This window comes from Mustelus asterias, chromosome 14 (assembly GCF_964213995.1).
Source record: "Mustelus asterias chromosome 14, sMusAst1.hap1.1, whole genome shotgun sequence".
Lineage (NCBI taxonomy): Eukaryota > Metazoa > Chordata > Chondrichthyes > Carcharhiniformes > Triakidae > Mustelus > Mustelus asterias.
This window is the reverse complement of record NC_135814.1, coordinates 78,855,944-78,870,870: the sequence shown is the minus strand read 5'-3', so window position 1 is coordinate 78,870,870 and position 14,927 is coordinate 78,855,944. Positions and strand designations below refer to the sequence as shown.

Here is a 14,927-nt window from a genome sequence, read left to right as displayed (position 1 = left end):
TGACAGGGACATACCGATCAAGGACATCCAGTATTTGTTCCTTGAAAAAGTTCCACTTTTCATTAGTTCCTTTCCCTGACAGTTTCTGTTCCCAACTTATGCCCCCTAATTCTTGCCTAATCGCATCATAATTACCTCTCCCCCAATTGTAAACCTTGCCCTGCCGTACGGCCCTATCCCTCTCCATTGCAATAACAAAAGACACCGAATTGTGGTCACTATCTCCAAAGTGCTCTCCCACAACCAAATCTAACACTTGGCCCGGTTCATTTCCCAGTAGGAAAAGCATGGAAAATCATGTCTCGCAAATTTGATAGAGTTTTTTGAAGGAGTAACCAAGAAGGTAGATGAGAGCAGAGCAGTTGATGTTGTCTACACGGACTTTAGCAAGGCCTTTGACAAGGTACCACATGGGCAAGGCTAGCTAAGAAGAGGAGCACTCTGGAGGAGGATGACCTGAGTGGGCCTGGAGGTCTGGAGTGCATCTGCTTCAATGCGAGGAGCGTAACGGGTAAAACAGACGAACTTAGGGCCTTAATGCTTATGCGGAATTTGGATGTGGTTGCGGTGACGGAAACTTGGTTAAAAGGACAGGACTGGCAGCTGAATATTCCGGGGTATAAGTGTTTTAGGCGAGACAGAGGAGGGGCTAAAAAAGGTGGGGGAGTAGCGATATTAGTTAAGGAGCATATTACCACGGTGCAGAGGGTAGACAACTTAGAGGGGTCATGTACTGAGTCGCTGTGGGTGGAACTCAGAAACAAGAAGGGTGCAGTCACTATGCTGGGGGTGTACTACAGACCACCCAACAGCCCACGGGAAGTGGAGGAAAGGATATGACAGGAGATTCTGGATAGGTGCAGAAAAAATAGGGTTGTTGTAGTGGGGGACTTTAATTTCCCTGGCACAGACTGGAAAGTGCTTAGAGCTGGGGGTCCGGACGGGGAGGAATTTGTAAAATGCATACTGGAAGGTTCTTTGGAACAGTATGTAGATAGCCCGACTAGAGAGGGGGCTATACTGGACCTAGTTCTGGGAAATGAGCCCGGTCAGGTCGTCAAAGTTTCGGTAGGGGAACATGTGGCAAATAGTGACCACAACTCTGTTAACTTTAGGATAGTAATGGACACGGATGAGTGCTGTCCTATGGGCAGGGTGCTAAATTGGGGGAAGGCTGACTATAGCCGGATTAGGCAGGAATTGGTGGATGTTGATTGGGAGAGGATGTTCGAGGGTAAGTCCGCGTCTGGCATGTGGGAGTCTTTTAAGGAACTATTGATAAGGCTGCAGGATAGGCATGTGCCTGTAAAAAGGAAAGATAGGAAAGGTAGGATTCGAGAGCCGTGGATAACCAGGGAAATTGAGGATCTGATTAAAATGAAAAGGGAGGCGTACGTTAAGTCCAGGCAACTGAAAACAGATGGAGCTCTGGAGGAATACAGAGAGAGTAGGAAAGAACTCAAACGGGGAGTTAGAAGGGCAAAAAGAGGTCACGAGATGTTCTTGGCAGGCAGGATTAAGGAGAATCCTAAGGCATTCTATTCATACGTTAGGAACAAAAGAGTTGTCAGGGAGAAAATCGGACCTCTCAGGGACAAAGGAGGGGAATTATGCTGAGAACCCAAGGGAATAGGGGAGATCCTAAATGAATACTTTGCATCGGTATTCACGAAGGAGAGGGGCGTGTTAACCGGGAGTGTCTCGGAGGGAGGTGTTGACCCGTTAGAGAAAATCTCCATTACAAGAGAGGAAGTGTTAGGTTTTTTAGAGAACATTAAAACTGACAAAACCCCAGGGCCTGATGGCATCTATCCTCGACTGCTCAGGGAGACGAGAGATGAAATTGCTGGGCCTCTGACGGAAATCTTTGTCGCTTCTTTGGACACGGGTGGGGTCCCTGAGGATTGGAGGATAGCGAATGTGGTCCCGTTGTTTAAGAAGGGTAGCAGGGATAACCCAGGAAATTATAGGCCGGTGAGCTTGACGTCCGTGGTAGGGAAGTTGTTGGAGAGGATTCTTAGAGACAGGATGTATGTGCATTTAGAACGGAACAATCTCATTAGTGACAGACAGCATGGTTTTGTAGGAGGAAGGTCGTGCCTTACAAATTTGGTGGAGTTTTTTGAGGAAGTGACAAAAACGGTTGATGAAGGAAGAGCTGTGGATGTCGTCTATATGGATTTCAGTAAGGCATTTGACAAAGTCCCACATGGCAGGTTGGTTAAGAAGGTTAAGGCTCATGGGATACAAGGAGAAGTGGCTAGATGGATGGAGAACTGGCTTGGCCATAGGAGACAGAGGGTAGTGGTCGAAGGGTCTTTTTCCGGCTGGAGGTCTGTGACCAGTGGTGTTCCGCAGGGCTCTGTACTGGGACCTCTGCTATTTGTGATATATATAAATGATTTGGAAGAAGGTGTAACTGGTGTAATCAGCAAGTTTGCGGATGACACGAAGATGGCTGGACTTGCGGATAGCGAAGAGCATTGTCGGGCAATACAGCAGGATATAAATAGGCTGGAAAATTGGGCGGAGAGGTGGCAGATGGAGTTTAATCCGGATAAATGCGAAGTGATGCATTTTGGAAGAAATAATGTAGGGAGGAGTTATACAATAAATGGCAGAGTCATCAGGAGTATAGAAACACAGAGGGACCTAGGTGTGCAAGTACACAAATCCTTGAAGGTGGCAACACAGGTGGAGAAGGTGGTGAAGAAGGCATATGGTATGCTTGCCTTTATAGGACGGGGTATAGAGTATAAAAGCTGGAGTCTGATGATGCAGCTGTATAGAATGCTGGTTAGGCCACATTTGGAGTACTGCGTCCAGTTCTGGTCGCCGCACTACCAGAAGGACGTGGAGGCGTTAGAGAGAGTGCAGAGAAGGTTTACCAGGATGTTGCCTGGTATGGAGGGTCTTAGCTATGAGGAGAGATTGGGTAGACTGGGGTTGTTCTCCTTGGAAAGACGGAGAATGAGGGGAGATCTAATAGAGGTGTACAAGATTATGAAGGGTATAGATAGGGTGAACAGTGGGAAGCTTTTTCCCAGGTCGGAGGTGACGATCACGAGGGGTCACGGGCTCAAGGTGAGAGGGGCGAAGTATAACTCAGATATCAGAGGGACGTTTTTTACACAGAGGGTGGTGGGGGCCTGGAATGCGCTGCCAAGTAGGGTGGTGGAGGCAGGCACGCTGACATCGTTTAAGACTTACCTGGATAGTCACATGAGCAGCCTGGGAATGGAGGGATACAAACGATTGGTCTAGTTGGACCAAGGAGCGGCACAGGCTTGGAGGGCCGAAGGGCCTGTTTCCTGTGCTGTACTGTTCTTTGTTCTTTGAAGCAAAATGGATACAAAATTGGCTTGATGACAGAAGACAGAGGGTGGTGGTAGAGGGTTGATTTTCAAATCGGAGGCCCATAATGAGTGATGTGCCTCAGAGATCGGTGCTAGGTCCACCGTTATTTGTCATTTATATTAATGATTTGGATGAGAATTTAGTAGGGATGGTTAGTAAGTTTGCAGATAACACCAAGATTGGTGGCATAGTGGACAGTGAAGAAGTTATCTAGGATTGCAAGAGATCTTGATCAATTGGGCCAGTGGGCTGATGAATGGCAGATGGAGTTTAATTTAGATGAAGCAGTAGAGCAGAAACAAAAGAGTCAGATAAATTAATTGCACATGGGTCAGTTCGAGAGTTAATGGGCGGTATTTTATGACTTTTTGTCTAAGTGCTGTGCGGACGTGTAATGGAAGAGTTCCAGATCCGTTTTTTGGGTGCGTTTTCAGGCCCCCCCCAATCTGACCAACCCGTCTATATCCTCCAAGGTTAACCTCCTCACTATTTATCACCTCCTTGACCCCCCCCCTCCCAATTTTCGTATCATCTGTGAACTTACTGATCAACGCTCTCACATTCAAGTCTAAATCATTTAAATAAATTACTACAGCAAGGGCCCCAAGACTGATCCCTGCGGGACCCTACTGGAATCAGTCTTCAGGTCAGAAAAATACTCCTCGACCATCACCTCTGCAACCTGCCACTCAGTCAATTCTGCATCCAATGTGCCAAATGTCCTTGGCTCCCATGGGCTCTTAGCTTATCTGTCAGTCTCCCATGTGGGACCTAATCAAGGTCACCTCTCAAAAAATGTAATCAAGTTGGTCATACAAAATCCCTAAAGTGCAGAAGGTGGCCATCCAGCCTTTCACGTTTGTACCAACTCTCTGACAGAGAATCTTACCCATGTCCTCTCCCCTACCTTCACCCCGGAACCACTTACATGGCAAATCCACATAACCTGCACATTTTGGAAGAAACCAGAGCGCTCAGAGGAAACCCACACAGACACAGGGAGAATATGCAAACTCCGTATAGACAGTCACCCAAGGCTGGAATTGAACCCGGGTCCCTGACGGTGTGAGGCAGCAGTGCTAACCACTCTTAACATGACCTCCTCTTATCAAAACCATGCTGATTGTTCTTGGTTGAATTCCTGCCTCTCCAAAGCAGATTAATTCTGTCTCTCAGAATTGCTTCCAACAGTTTACACACCACTGAAGCTGGGTTGACTGGCCTGTTTATCCCTTCCTCCCTTCTTGAATAATGATACCACATTGGCTGTCCTCCAGCACCTTTTCTATGGCCAGAGAGGAACTGAAATTTACTGCCAGCTATTTCCTCCCTTGTCTCACTGAACTGCCTAGGATACATTTCATCTGGCCCTGGGGTTTTATCTACGTTTAAGCCTGCCTGATCACTCAGAAACAAGTCTTTGTCTATGGTAATTTCTTCAAATGTATCACAGTCCTTCTCCCTGATTTCTATACTCTCATCATCCCTCTCATTGGTGAACACTGACACAAAGTATTCATTAAGATCCCTACCTCCGTCCTCTGGCTCCACATACAAATTACCACTGTCATCCTTAATGGACCCCACTCTTTCCCTAGTTATCCTTTTATCGTTAATGTACTTGTAAAGCTACTTAGGATTTTATTTTTTTCTACCTGCCAGTATCCATTCATGTCCTTTTTGCTCTCCTAATTTATTTTTAAGTTGCCTTTTGCATTTCTCTTGGAATTTTGCTGTTTTAAGCCCTCAATATTTGCCATAACCTTCCCTTTTTCTCTTTATCCAATATCCAGGGTTCACTGAATTTGTTGATCCCACCTTTTTCTCTTTTTTGGAACATGTTGGCCCTGTACTTTTCCTATTTCCTTCTTGAATGCATCCTACTGTTCTGTCACAGATTTACGTAAAAGTGTTTGCTCCCAGTCCACTCTGGCCAAATCATACCTAATTTTATTAAAACCGGCCTTCTCCCAATTTACAATTTGGAATTCATGCCCATCCATGATTTTATCCAAAACAATATTGAATCTAACAAAGTTATGATCCCTGTCTGCAAAATACTCCGCCATTGATAATTCAACCACTTTGTTACCTAAAATTATGTCCAGGACCTCTCCCCCTGCACCCCCCCCCCCCCCCCCCCCCCTTGTAGGACCTTCTACGTACTGGCTTAAAAAGTTCTCCTGGACACATTTTAAGAATTCCACTCCCTCTAAACCTTTCAGACTATGACTTCCCTAGTTAATATTGTGGAAGTTGAAATCCCTCACTATCACTACCCTATTACCTTTACACTTCTCTGAAATTTGCCTACAGATCTGCTCTTCACAACCATCTTCTTAAGGGCAACTGGGGATTGACAGTAAAATGCTGGTCTAACCAGCAGCGTCCACATCCCATAAAATTAATAAAAGGGTGAGAACCGGACTGACGTCCCTAATGGGATGGAGCTGCCCAAGATGGCTTGTTAATTTGACAGCCTCTGGGAAGTTCGAGCTGACGTTCCGCCATGGCCATTCTAGAGTTCCTGACCTGGAATTCAGGCTGATGTTGGGATTGACATACTGGAAACAAAATTCAGTCCCAATTTGTATTCTCATCACAAACATTCTCCCTGAGCTCTGGATCAGCAAACCTGGTCATTTTATATATTTGATCCCCTCATTAATCTCATCTTTACAACAATCTCAACTTGTGTTTATATAATGCCTTTAACGTGGTAAAACATCCCAGGCTGCTTCCATGGAGCTTCATCAAACAAATTTTTATAAAGGGCAGTACAGTGGTTAGTACTGCTGCCTCACAGCTCCAGAGACCTGGGTTCGATTCCCAGCTTGGGTCACTGTGTAGAGTTTGCACACTCTCCCGTGGGTTCCCTCCAGGTGCTCTGGTTTCCTTCCACAGTCCAAACATGTGCGGGTTAGGTCGATTCATAGATCATAGAATCTACAGTGCAGAAAGAGGCCATTCGGCCCATTGAGTCTGCACCGACCACAATCCCACCCAGGCCCTATCCACATATCCCTGCACATTTACCCACTAACCCATGCATCCCAGGACACTAAGGGGCAATTTAGAATGGCCAATCAACCTAGCCCGCACATCTTTGGACTGAGGGAGTAAACCGGAGCACCCGGAGGAAACCCACGCAGACACGAGGAGAATGTGCAAACTCCACACAGACAGCGACCCGAGCTGGGATTTGAACCCAGGTCCCTGGAGCTGAGAAGCAGCAGTGCTGACCACTGTGCTACCGTGCCGCCATGATTGGCCATGATAAATTGCCCCTTAGCGTCCCGGGATGCATAGGTTAGAGGGATTAGCTGGGTAAATGTGTGGTGTTGTTGGGATAGGACCTGGGGGGGGACTGTTGTCGGTGCAGGCTCGATGGGCCGAATGGCCTCCTTCTGCACTGCGGGGATTCTATGATTTCTGTGCAAACGACCGAAATCTTGGTCAAAGAGGTTGATTAATTTCGAGGGAACTGCAGAATTTGCTGTAAAAATACACAGTAACACGAACGGCATAAAACCATGACCAACCCGATCTCCCAAATGTTTGCATCTTTTCCAGCCACAGTGAAATGATCAGGTTTCGGCCTGCCACTCCCGGTTACCACGGCGACGCTCCGCTAACACTCAACAGCACGCTTGCGCTTCATGAGCAGGCCAAAAGGATGCTACGCGCATGCGCCAGCGTTCTGGTTCCCCTGGAGTTGAAGAAAGTGAGTCGTGTTGAGCTCTGAAACTAGCAGACTTTGAAACGCCAAGTTACAGCACACTCCGCACAAAACACACAGGTTTATTTCACGCGAGTAGGTGAAGAAAATTAACAAGGAATTGTATGTAGAGAATCCAGCTGCAAAGCCAGCCAGCCATCTCTTGTGCAAGTCACAGAATCTGCTACTGGGTGGAGGATGGTGCCAAGGCGACGGACAAGGTTGTAAAATTGAGGCTTTCAGCCAGTTTGAGGAGAGTCCAGGCAATTAAAAAAAAAACACACTACAGCAATTATGTCAAACAGGTAAGTAAAAAGTCACAAGTTAATATATTTGTCACAGTCATATACGAATGCCTTTGGATATTTGATTGTACTGTATTGCATATTGTATAGAAACATAAGAGCAGGAGTAGGTCATTCGGCCCTCGAGGCACTCTGCCATTCAATATGATCATGGCTGATCCTCCCAACTCAACGCCATACTCTCAAGCTCTACCCATATCTATTGACATCTTTAGAGTCTAGGAATCTATCTATTTGCTTCTTAAAAATATTTAGTGAGTTGCCCCCCCCCCGCCCCACAGTCTTCTGTGATAGAGAATTCCACAACTTCACCACATTTTGAGTGAAGAAGTTTTTCCTTATCTCAGTCCTAAGTGTCCTGAGGTTGAGACCCCTTGTTCTCGCCCCCCCCCCCCCCCCCCATAACCAGAGATTGGTGGGGGGTCTATCCAGTCTGTCCAGCCCTGTCAGAATTTTTAATGTTTCAATGAAATCCCCTCTCATTCTTCTAAACTCTGTGTGAATACAGGCCTAATCAACCCAATCTCTCCTCGTATGACAATCCAGCCATTCTGGGAATCAGTCTGGTGAACCTTCGCTGCACTTCTTCTATGTCAAGTATACTCTGTGATGATACATGTGCAATCAATACAAATTTTTATATTGTTTTTCTTTCTTGTTTCAGAGGTTAACTTCAGTTCCTGTTGAAATTCAAAGTGATCTGCTCCAGCAACAAGTTTAGAAATCAGAGAGAAAGTGTGGAGCCGGAGCACTCTTTACAACCTTAGTTAGGCTGCACTTGGAATATAGTGTTCAATTCTGGTCACCACACTACCAGAAGGATGTGGAGGCTTTGGAGAGGATACAGAAACGATTTACCAGGATGTTGCCTGGGATGGAGGGCATTAGCTATGAGGAGAGGTTGGAGAAACTTGGTTTGTTCTCACTGGAACGACAGAGGTTGAAGGGCAACCTGATAGAAGTCTACAAGATTATGAGGGGCATAGAGTGGATAGTCAGAAGCTTTTTCCCAGGGTGGAAGAGTCAATTACGAGGGGACATAGGTTTAAGGTGCGAGGGGCAAGGTTTAAAGGAGATGTACGAGGCAGATATTTTTACACAGAGGGTGGTGGGTGCCTGAAACTCGTTGCCGGGGGAGGTAGTGGAAGTGGATACGGTAGTGACTTTTTTAAGGGGCATCTTGACAAATACATATAGGATGGGCATAGAGGGATATGGTCCCCGGAAGGATAGGGGGATTTAGTTCAGTTGGGCAGCATGGTCGGTGCAAGCTTGGAGGGCTGAAGAACCTGTTCCTGTGCTGTAATTTTCTTTGTTCTTTGTTCACTGTGTTCTTAAGTGTAGCAAAGGTGTGACAGGTGGCTTTTTGGGGGGCTGTGAGGGAGCTGGGGTAAAGATCTCTTTTTGAGTTCTGCTCAAGATTGAGAAAGGCTATAACATGGAGTAAGCATAAGCCAGCTAAACAGACCCAGAGAACGGTGATAAAAAATAGACTTCAGAATGACTTGAGAATAAGGTATGCTCCAGAAGAAATCAAGGAAGAGAGAAACAAGAGCTTTAAGTTAAAGAACCATTCTATTTAACTCAAACTCTCCTTCTTGAAAGCTTAGATTATTTTCTTTAGAGCAGAGAAGGATGAAGGGGGACATGATTTGAGATGTGTATGATTGAGGGCATGGACAGGGTGAGTAGGGAGTAGTTGTTCCACTTGTTTGAGGGGTCAATCATGAGGGGCATAGTTTAGGGTAAGGGGCAGGTGATTCAGAGGGGATTTAAAAAAAAAACATTTTTACTCAGAGGGTGCTGGGAATCTGGAAGCATTGCCTGGGAAGATAGTGGAGGCCGGAAACCTTACAACCTTTAAAAAATACTTGGATGAGCACTTGAAACGTCATAATATTCAAGGATATGTGACAAGGGCAGGACTTACTCAGTTAATGATAGGACATTGGGGAGAGTTACAGAACAAAGAGATCTAGGGGTACATGTTCATAGCTCCTTGAAAGTGGAGTCACAGGTGGATAGAGTGGTGAAGAAGGCATTCAGCATGCTTGGTTTCACAGGTCAGAACATTGAATACAGGAGTTGGGACGTCTTGTTGAAGTTGTACAAGACTTTGGTAAGGTCACACTTGGAATATTGTGGCCGATGAATGGCAGGTGGAGTTTAATTTAGATAGATGTGAGGTGAGGCATTTTGATAGATCGAATTGGGGCAGGACCTACTCAGTTAAAGGTAGGGCGTTGGGGAGAGTAAGGCCACACTTGGAATATTGTGTACAGTTCTGGTCACCCTATTATAAAAAGGATATTATTAAACTAGAAAGAGTGCAGAAAAGATTTACTAGGAGGCTACCAAAACTTGATGGTTTGAGTTATAAGGAGAGGCTGGATAGACTGGGACTTTTTTCTCTGGAGCGTAGAAGGCTGAGGGGTGATCTTATAGAAGTCTATAAAATCATGAGGGCACAGATCAGCTAGATAGTCAATATCTTTTACCAAAGGTAGGGGAGTCTTAAAACTAGAGGACATAGATTTAAGGTGAGAGGGGAGAGATACAAAAGTGTCCAGAGAGGCAATTTTTTCACAGAGGGTGGTGAGTGTCTGGAACAAGCTGCCAGAGATAGTAGTAGAGGCGGGGACAATTTTGTCTTTTAAAAAGCATTTAGACGGTTACATGGATAAAATGGGTATAGAGGGATATGGGCCAAATGTGAGCAATTGGGATTAGCTTAGGGGTTTAAAAAAAAGGGCGGCATGGACAAGTTGGGCTGAAGGGCCTATTTCCATGCTATAAACCTCTATGACTCTAAGTGCAGGAGAATTAGATTAGCGTGCCATTGGTAGATATTGTCGGTGCAGACTTGATGGGCTAAAGGGCCTTTTTTGCACTGTATGACTCCATGACTCTGTGGCTTTGCGCCCTTTCTGGGCACGAAGCCGATCCCACCGGCAGAACAGGGCTGGGAACATGGTGTGTGGCACCAAAACGGATGCGAACCTGATTTTTGGCCTCACACGGAATCTCGCAGGCTTGTTGCACCGGTCAACGGTTGCCACAAGCTGGTAAGATCTCAGCCTATGACTCTATTAATTTCTATTAATGCTCACTTAGAGTCATAGAGATATCCAGCACGGAAACAGGCCCTTCGGCCCAACTCATCCATGCCGGCCAGGTTTCCTCAACTGAACTAATCCCATTTGCCTGCATTTGGGCCATATGCCCCTAAAACTTTCCCATCCATGTACCTGTCCAAATGTCTTTTTAAATGTTGTAATTTGTACCTGCCTCTACCACCACCTCTGGCAGTAAATTCCATATCCGCATCACCTTCTGTGTGAAAAAGTTGCTTCTCAGGTCCCTTTTAAATCTTTCCCCTTTCACCTTAAACCTGTGCCCTCCAGTTTTGGACATCCGTACCCTGGGGAAAAGACCATGGCTATGCACCTTATCAATGCACCTCATGATTTTATAAACTTCTTTAAGGTTCATCCTCCTACGCTCCAGTGATTGAAAAGGTTCTGACACGATCACTTGGCTTTACGTTGGGCCAGATGGCCTGTTTCCATGAAGTAAATGCAATGTGACATCTGCTTAACAACACCAGGCAGTGGAGGAAAGGTCCTTGGTTAATTCCTTATGATATGCAATAAAGTTTTTTTGTTTAAGTACATAAAATATCCTGGCATAATTCTGTCACTTGATTGTTGGGTATTCGGGTTTCTTCTTTCAACATAAATGGTCCCTAACTCGATCATAACACTATTTAAGTATTCATATTATTATCCAGCACTTTCTTTCATTGCAGTATTTACAATAAGATGTGGGTTGAGACCCATGAGGACCTGCATTACCTTCTGACTCAGGAGATCACTGCCCAGGGTGCCAAACCACAGACAGACCGCATGATAATTTTTCAGATGCTGACAACTTTTTACATCAAGTATGTGCAAATTTTCCGTAATATGGAATGTCTCTATGACCAGATTGTGCATCCACAGAAACGAAGGGTTATTCACCATGTGCTAGATGGAATTATGGGCAGAATCCTGGAGTTAAAGAATGAAATGGTGAAACTGGAGTTTTCGGAGTTTCACTATTGTGATGATGTCCTGCAGGATCTCAAGCTAACCCCAGTAAGTATGGTTCCATCATGGTTTAAAGACTATGGAAAGATACAAGATCTAATGGTTTAAGAGAGACTGGGGACTCAACTGGATAGCCCCTGAAATGGGGCACAATACAGAACCACGCATGACATTTTCATGCTGCATGCTCATCGTACTGCCTGCTTATTATCATAATTGTTACATATAGTCAGTACTAACCATGCTGTTCTTTGGCACCACACATTGGCAGGGGTCCAATCTGGTTACTTGCCAACACTACTTAAAGCTAATTGCTTAAATCTAACCTGCATCTCTTAAAAGAAAGGTGTATTGTGGCTGGTGGTAGTTCTGACACACTATGGAAAAGTGCTTGGTGCAGGAGGTACAAAAGAGGAGAAATGTACCGCAGCCACAGTTGCCAACCAATTAGATGTGCAGTATATGCTGCTGATACTACACCACACCTGGACTGTGAAGGTGTACAAGGCCCCAGATTGAGTTAAGTTTAAGTAGCTCAATGGGGTCAGTCAGGAGGCCCAAAGTGATGGGGAGCAGGGTTGGTGGTGGGTTTCAGTGGAGATGGTTTTTCTGTCACAGAACCCTCCATGGGCTGCATAGCGTCTGATCAGGAGCTCCAACTGGGTGGCCTTCCTAGCTATACAGCCCCGACACATAGTGGCAGGAAGTAGCCCATATGGTTTTTTTAACTTGATTTACAGGATGTGGGTGATGCTGACTAGGCCAGCATTTAGTGCCCATCTCTAATTACCCTCTAAAATGTAGTGGTGAGCTGCCTTCTTCAAGATGTGCAGGTTAGGTTGATTGGCCAGGTTAAAAATTGCCCCTTAGAGTCCTGGGATGCGTAGGTTAGAGGGATTAGCGGGTAAATTAGCGGGTAAAAAAAAGGGGATTAGCGGGTAGGGCCTGGGTGGGATTGTGGTCGGTGCAGACTCGATGGGCCGAATGGCCTCCTTCTGCACTGTAGGGTTTCTATGATTCTATGATTCTATGACCACTGTAATCCCTGTGATGTAGGTAAACCCATATTGCTGTTAGGGAAGAAACTTCCCTAACAGCAATATGGGCGGCACGGTAGCACAGTGGTTAGCACTGCTGCTTCACAGCTCCAGGGTCCCAGGTTCGATTCCCGGCTCGGGTCACTGTCTGTGTGGAGTTTGCACATTCTCCTCGTGTCTGCGTGGGTTTCCTCCGGGTGCTCCGGTTTCCTCCCACAGTCCAAAGATGTGCGGGTTAGGTTGATTAGCCTGGTTAAAGATTGCCCCTTAGAGTCCTGGGATGCGTGGATTAGTGGGTAAAATATGTGGGGGTAGGGCCTGGGTGGGATTGTGGTCGGTGCAGACTCGATGGGCCGAATGGCCTCCTTCTGCACTGTAGGGTTTCTATGATTCTATGATTTCTATGATTCATCATTTTGACAATGATATACTTCCAAGTCAGGATGGTGAGTGTCTTGGAGGGGAACTTGCAGGTGTTTGTGTTCCCAAGAGTCTGCTAGCCTTGTCCTTCTGGATGGTATTTGGAAGATGCTGTCAATGGAAACAAATTAAAACATGCTACCGTGCAAAGGGACCTGGGGGTCCTTGTGCATGAGACGCAAAAGCCCAGTCTGCAGGTACAACAGGTGATCAAGAAGGCAAATGGGATGTTGGCCTATATCGCGAGGGGGATAGAATATAAAAGCAGGGATGTCTTGATGCACCTGTACAGGGCATTGGTGAGGCCGCAGCTGGAATACTGTGTGCAGTATTGGTCCCCTTATATGAGGAAGGATATATTGGCATTGGAGGGAGTGCAGAGAAGGTTCACCAGGTTGATACCGGAGATGAGGGGTTTGGATTATGAGGAGAGGCTGAGGAGATTGGGTTTGTACTCGTTGGAGTTTAGAAGGATGAGGGGGGATCTTATGGAGACTTATAAGATAATGCGGGGGCTGGATAGGGTGGAGGCGGAGAGATTCTTTCCACTTAGTAAGGAAGTTAAAACTAGAGGACACAGCCTCAAAATAAAGGGGGGTCGGTTTAAGACAGAGTTGAGGAGGAACTTCTTCTCCCAGAGGGTGGTGAATCTCTGGAATTCTCTGCCCACTGAGGTGGTGGAGGCTACCTCGCTGAATATGTTTAAAGCGCGGATGGATGGATTCCTGATCGGTAAGGGAATTAAGGGTTATGGGGATCAGGCGGGTAAGTGGTACTGATCCACGTCAGATCAGCCATGATCTTATTGAATGGCGGGGCAGGCTCGAGGGGCTAGATGGCCTACTCCTGCTCCTGTTTCTTATGTTCTTATGTTCTTATGAAGGAGCTTTGGTAAGTTCCTGCAATGCATCTGGTAGTGGTACACACTGCTGCCAATGTTCATCGGTGCTGATGGGAGTGAATGTTTGTGGAAGGGCTGCCAATCAAGCAGGTTACTTTGTTCTGGATAGTGTTGAGTTTCTTGAGTATTGTGCTATAAAGCAGAGGTTGATTGCCCCCCCCCCCTCCCCCCTCCCCACTGAGAGTGAACACCAAAACCTCCAAAGAGGAGTATCTCGCCTCATAATCTGTAAAAGGTGAGTGTGAAGTGATACAATCTGGTCTTCAGCAACTTTTAGCGATTAAATCAAAATAACTCCCTGACACCCTCTCTAAAATCAACAAGTAACAATTTATTTAACTAACAGTGAACAAGTTAATTAAACTATTAACAAACCAAATAAAAATGATTCTAATGGAATGCTGTTCAGAGAAATACAATTCCCACTCATTAACAAAATAAAATTTAATCATTCTCTCAATTATAATCAGGTTTGGCGTCGTCCGGAATATTTTGTGCTTCTCTGTTGATTCTTCTGTCTTCTTTGGTACCTTCGCTATTGAGATGGTGCTTTCTCTTAAGACATCAATAAGACTATGAGAGCTAGCAGTTCTCTCTCTCTGGAGCTATTACTCTGGCAGAGGGCAGTTGCTGTCTGCTTTTGTCCCACTGCCACCCTTCCTTTTATACTTTTGATCACATATCAATATCCCCCACAATATAATTGGTCCTAGGTTGTCAGCACCATCAAATTTAAATTTAATGGGTTCTTGGTATTTATGTGCCTGATTCACATTTGACTGGCTGAATTCAAAAAATTCAAAAGCCTGAATGTTGCCTTGGTAACATTGCTGCTTGGCCTTTCGACACAAATGTTTCACTTTGGGTGCACTATATGTACTTGCATTTTTAAAAACTTTCTAAGCACAGAAAAAGCACCACCTTTTAAAGGGAGCATGCAATGCTATTTCTTCAGCATTTTACAATTTTATAAAAACCAAACTACAATTACTCTACAACTTCACAACACCTCCCTCCTTAAGAAAAAAGTGGAACCATCATCATGAAAAGAAGGCTTAATTTTTTTTCTCCTTTAAATTCACAGTAAAGCATCTGTAATAA

General features: G+C 45.4%; 1 protein-coding gene across 1 annotated transcript in view; it reads left to right on the top strand.

Moving 5' to 3' along the window:
* The first annotated feature begins 7,369 nt into the window (after positions 1–7,369).
* LOC144503791 (dynein regulatory complex protein 11-like) overlaps positions 7,370–14,927 on the top strand; it is a 531,388-nt gene continuing 523,830 nt past the window's right edge. Inside the window, exons 1-2 of the mRNA XM_078228677.1 lie at positions 7,370–7,380; positions 11,189–11,516. Of these exons, the coding sequence (XP_078084803.1) occupies positions 7,370–7,380; positions 11,189–11,516 (339 nt within the window). The remainder of the gene's footprint in view (positions 7,381–11,188; positions 11,517–14,927) is intronic.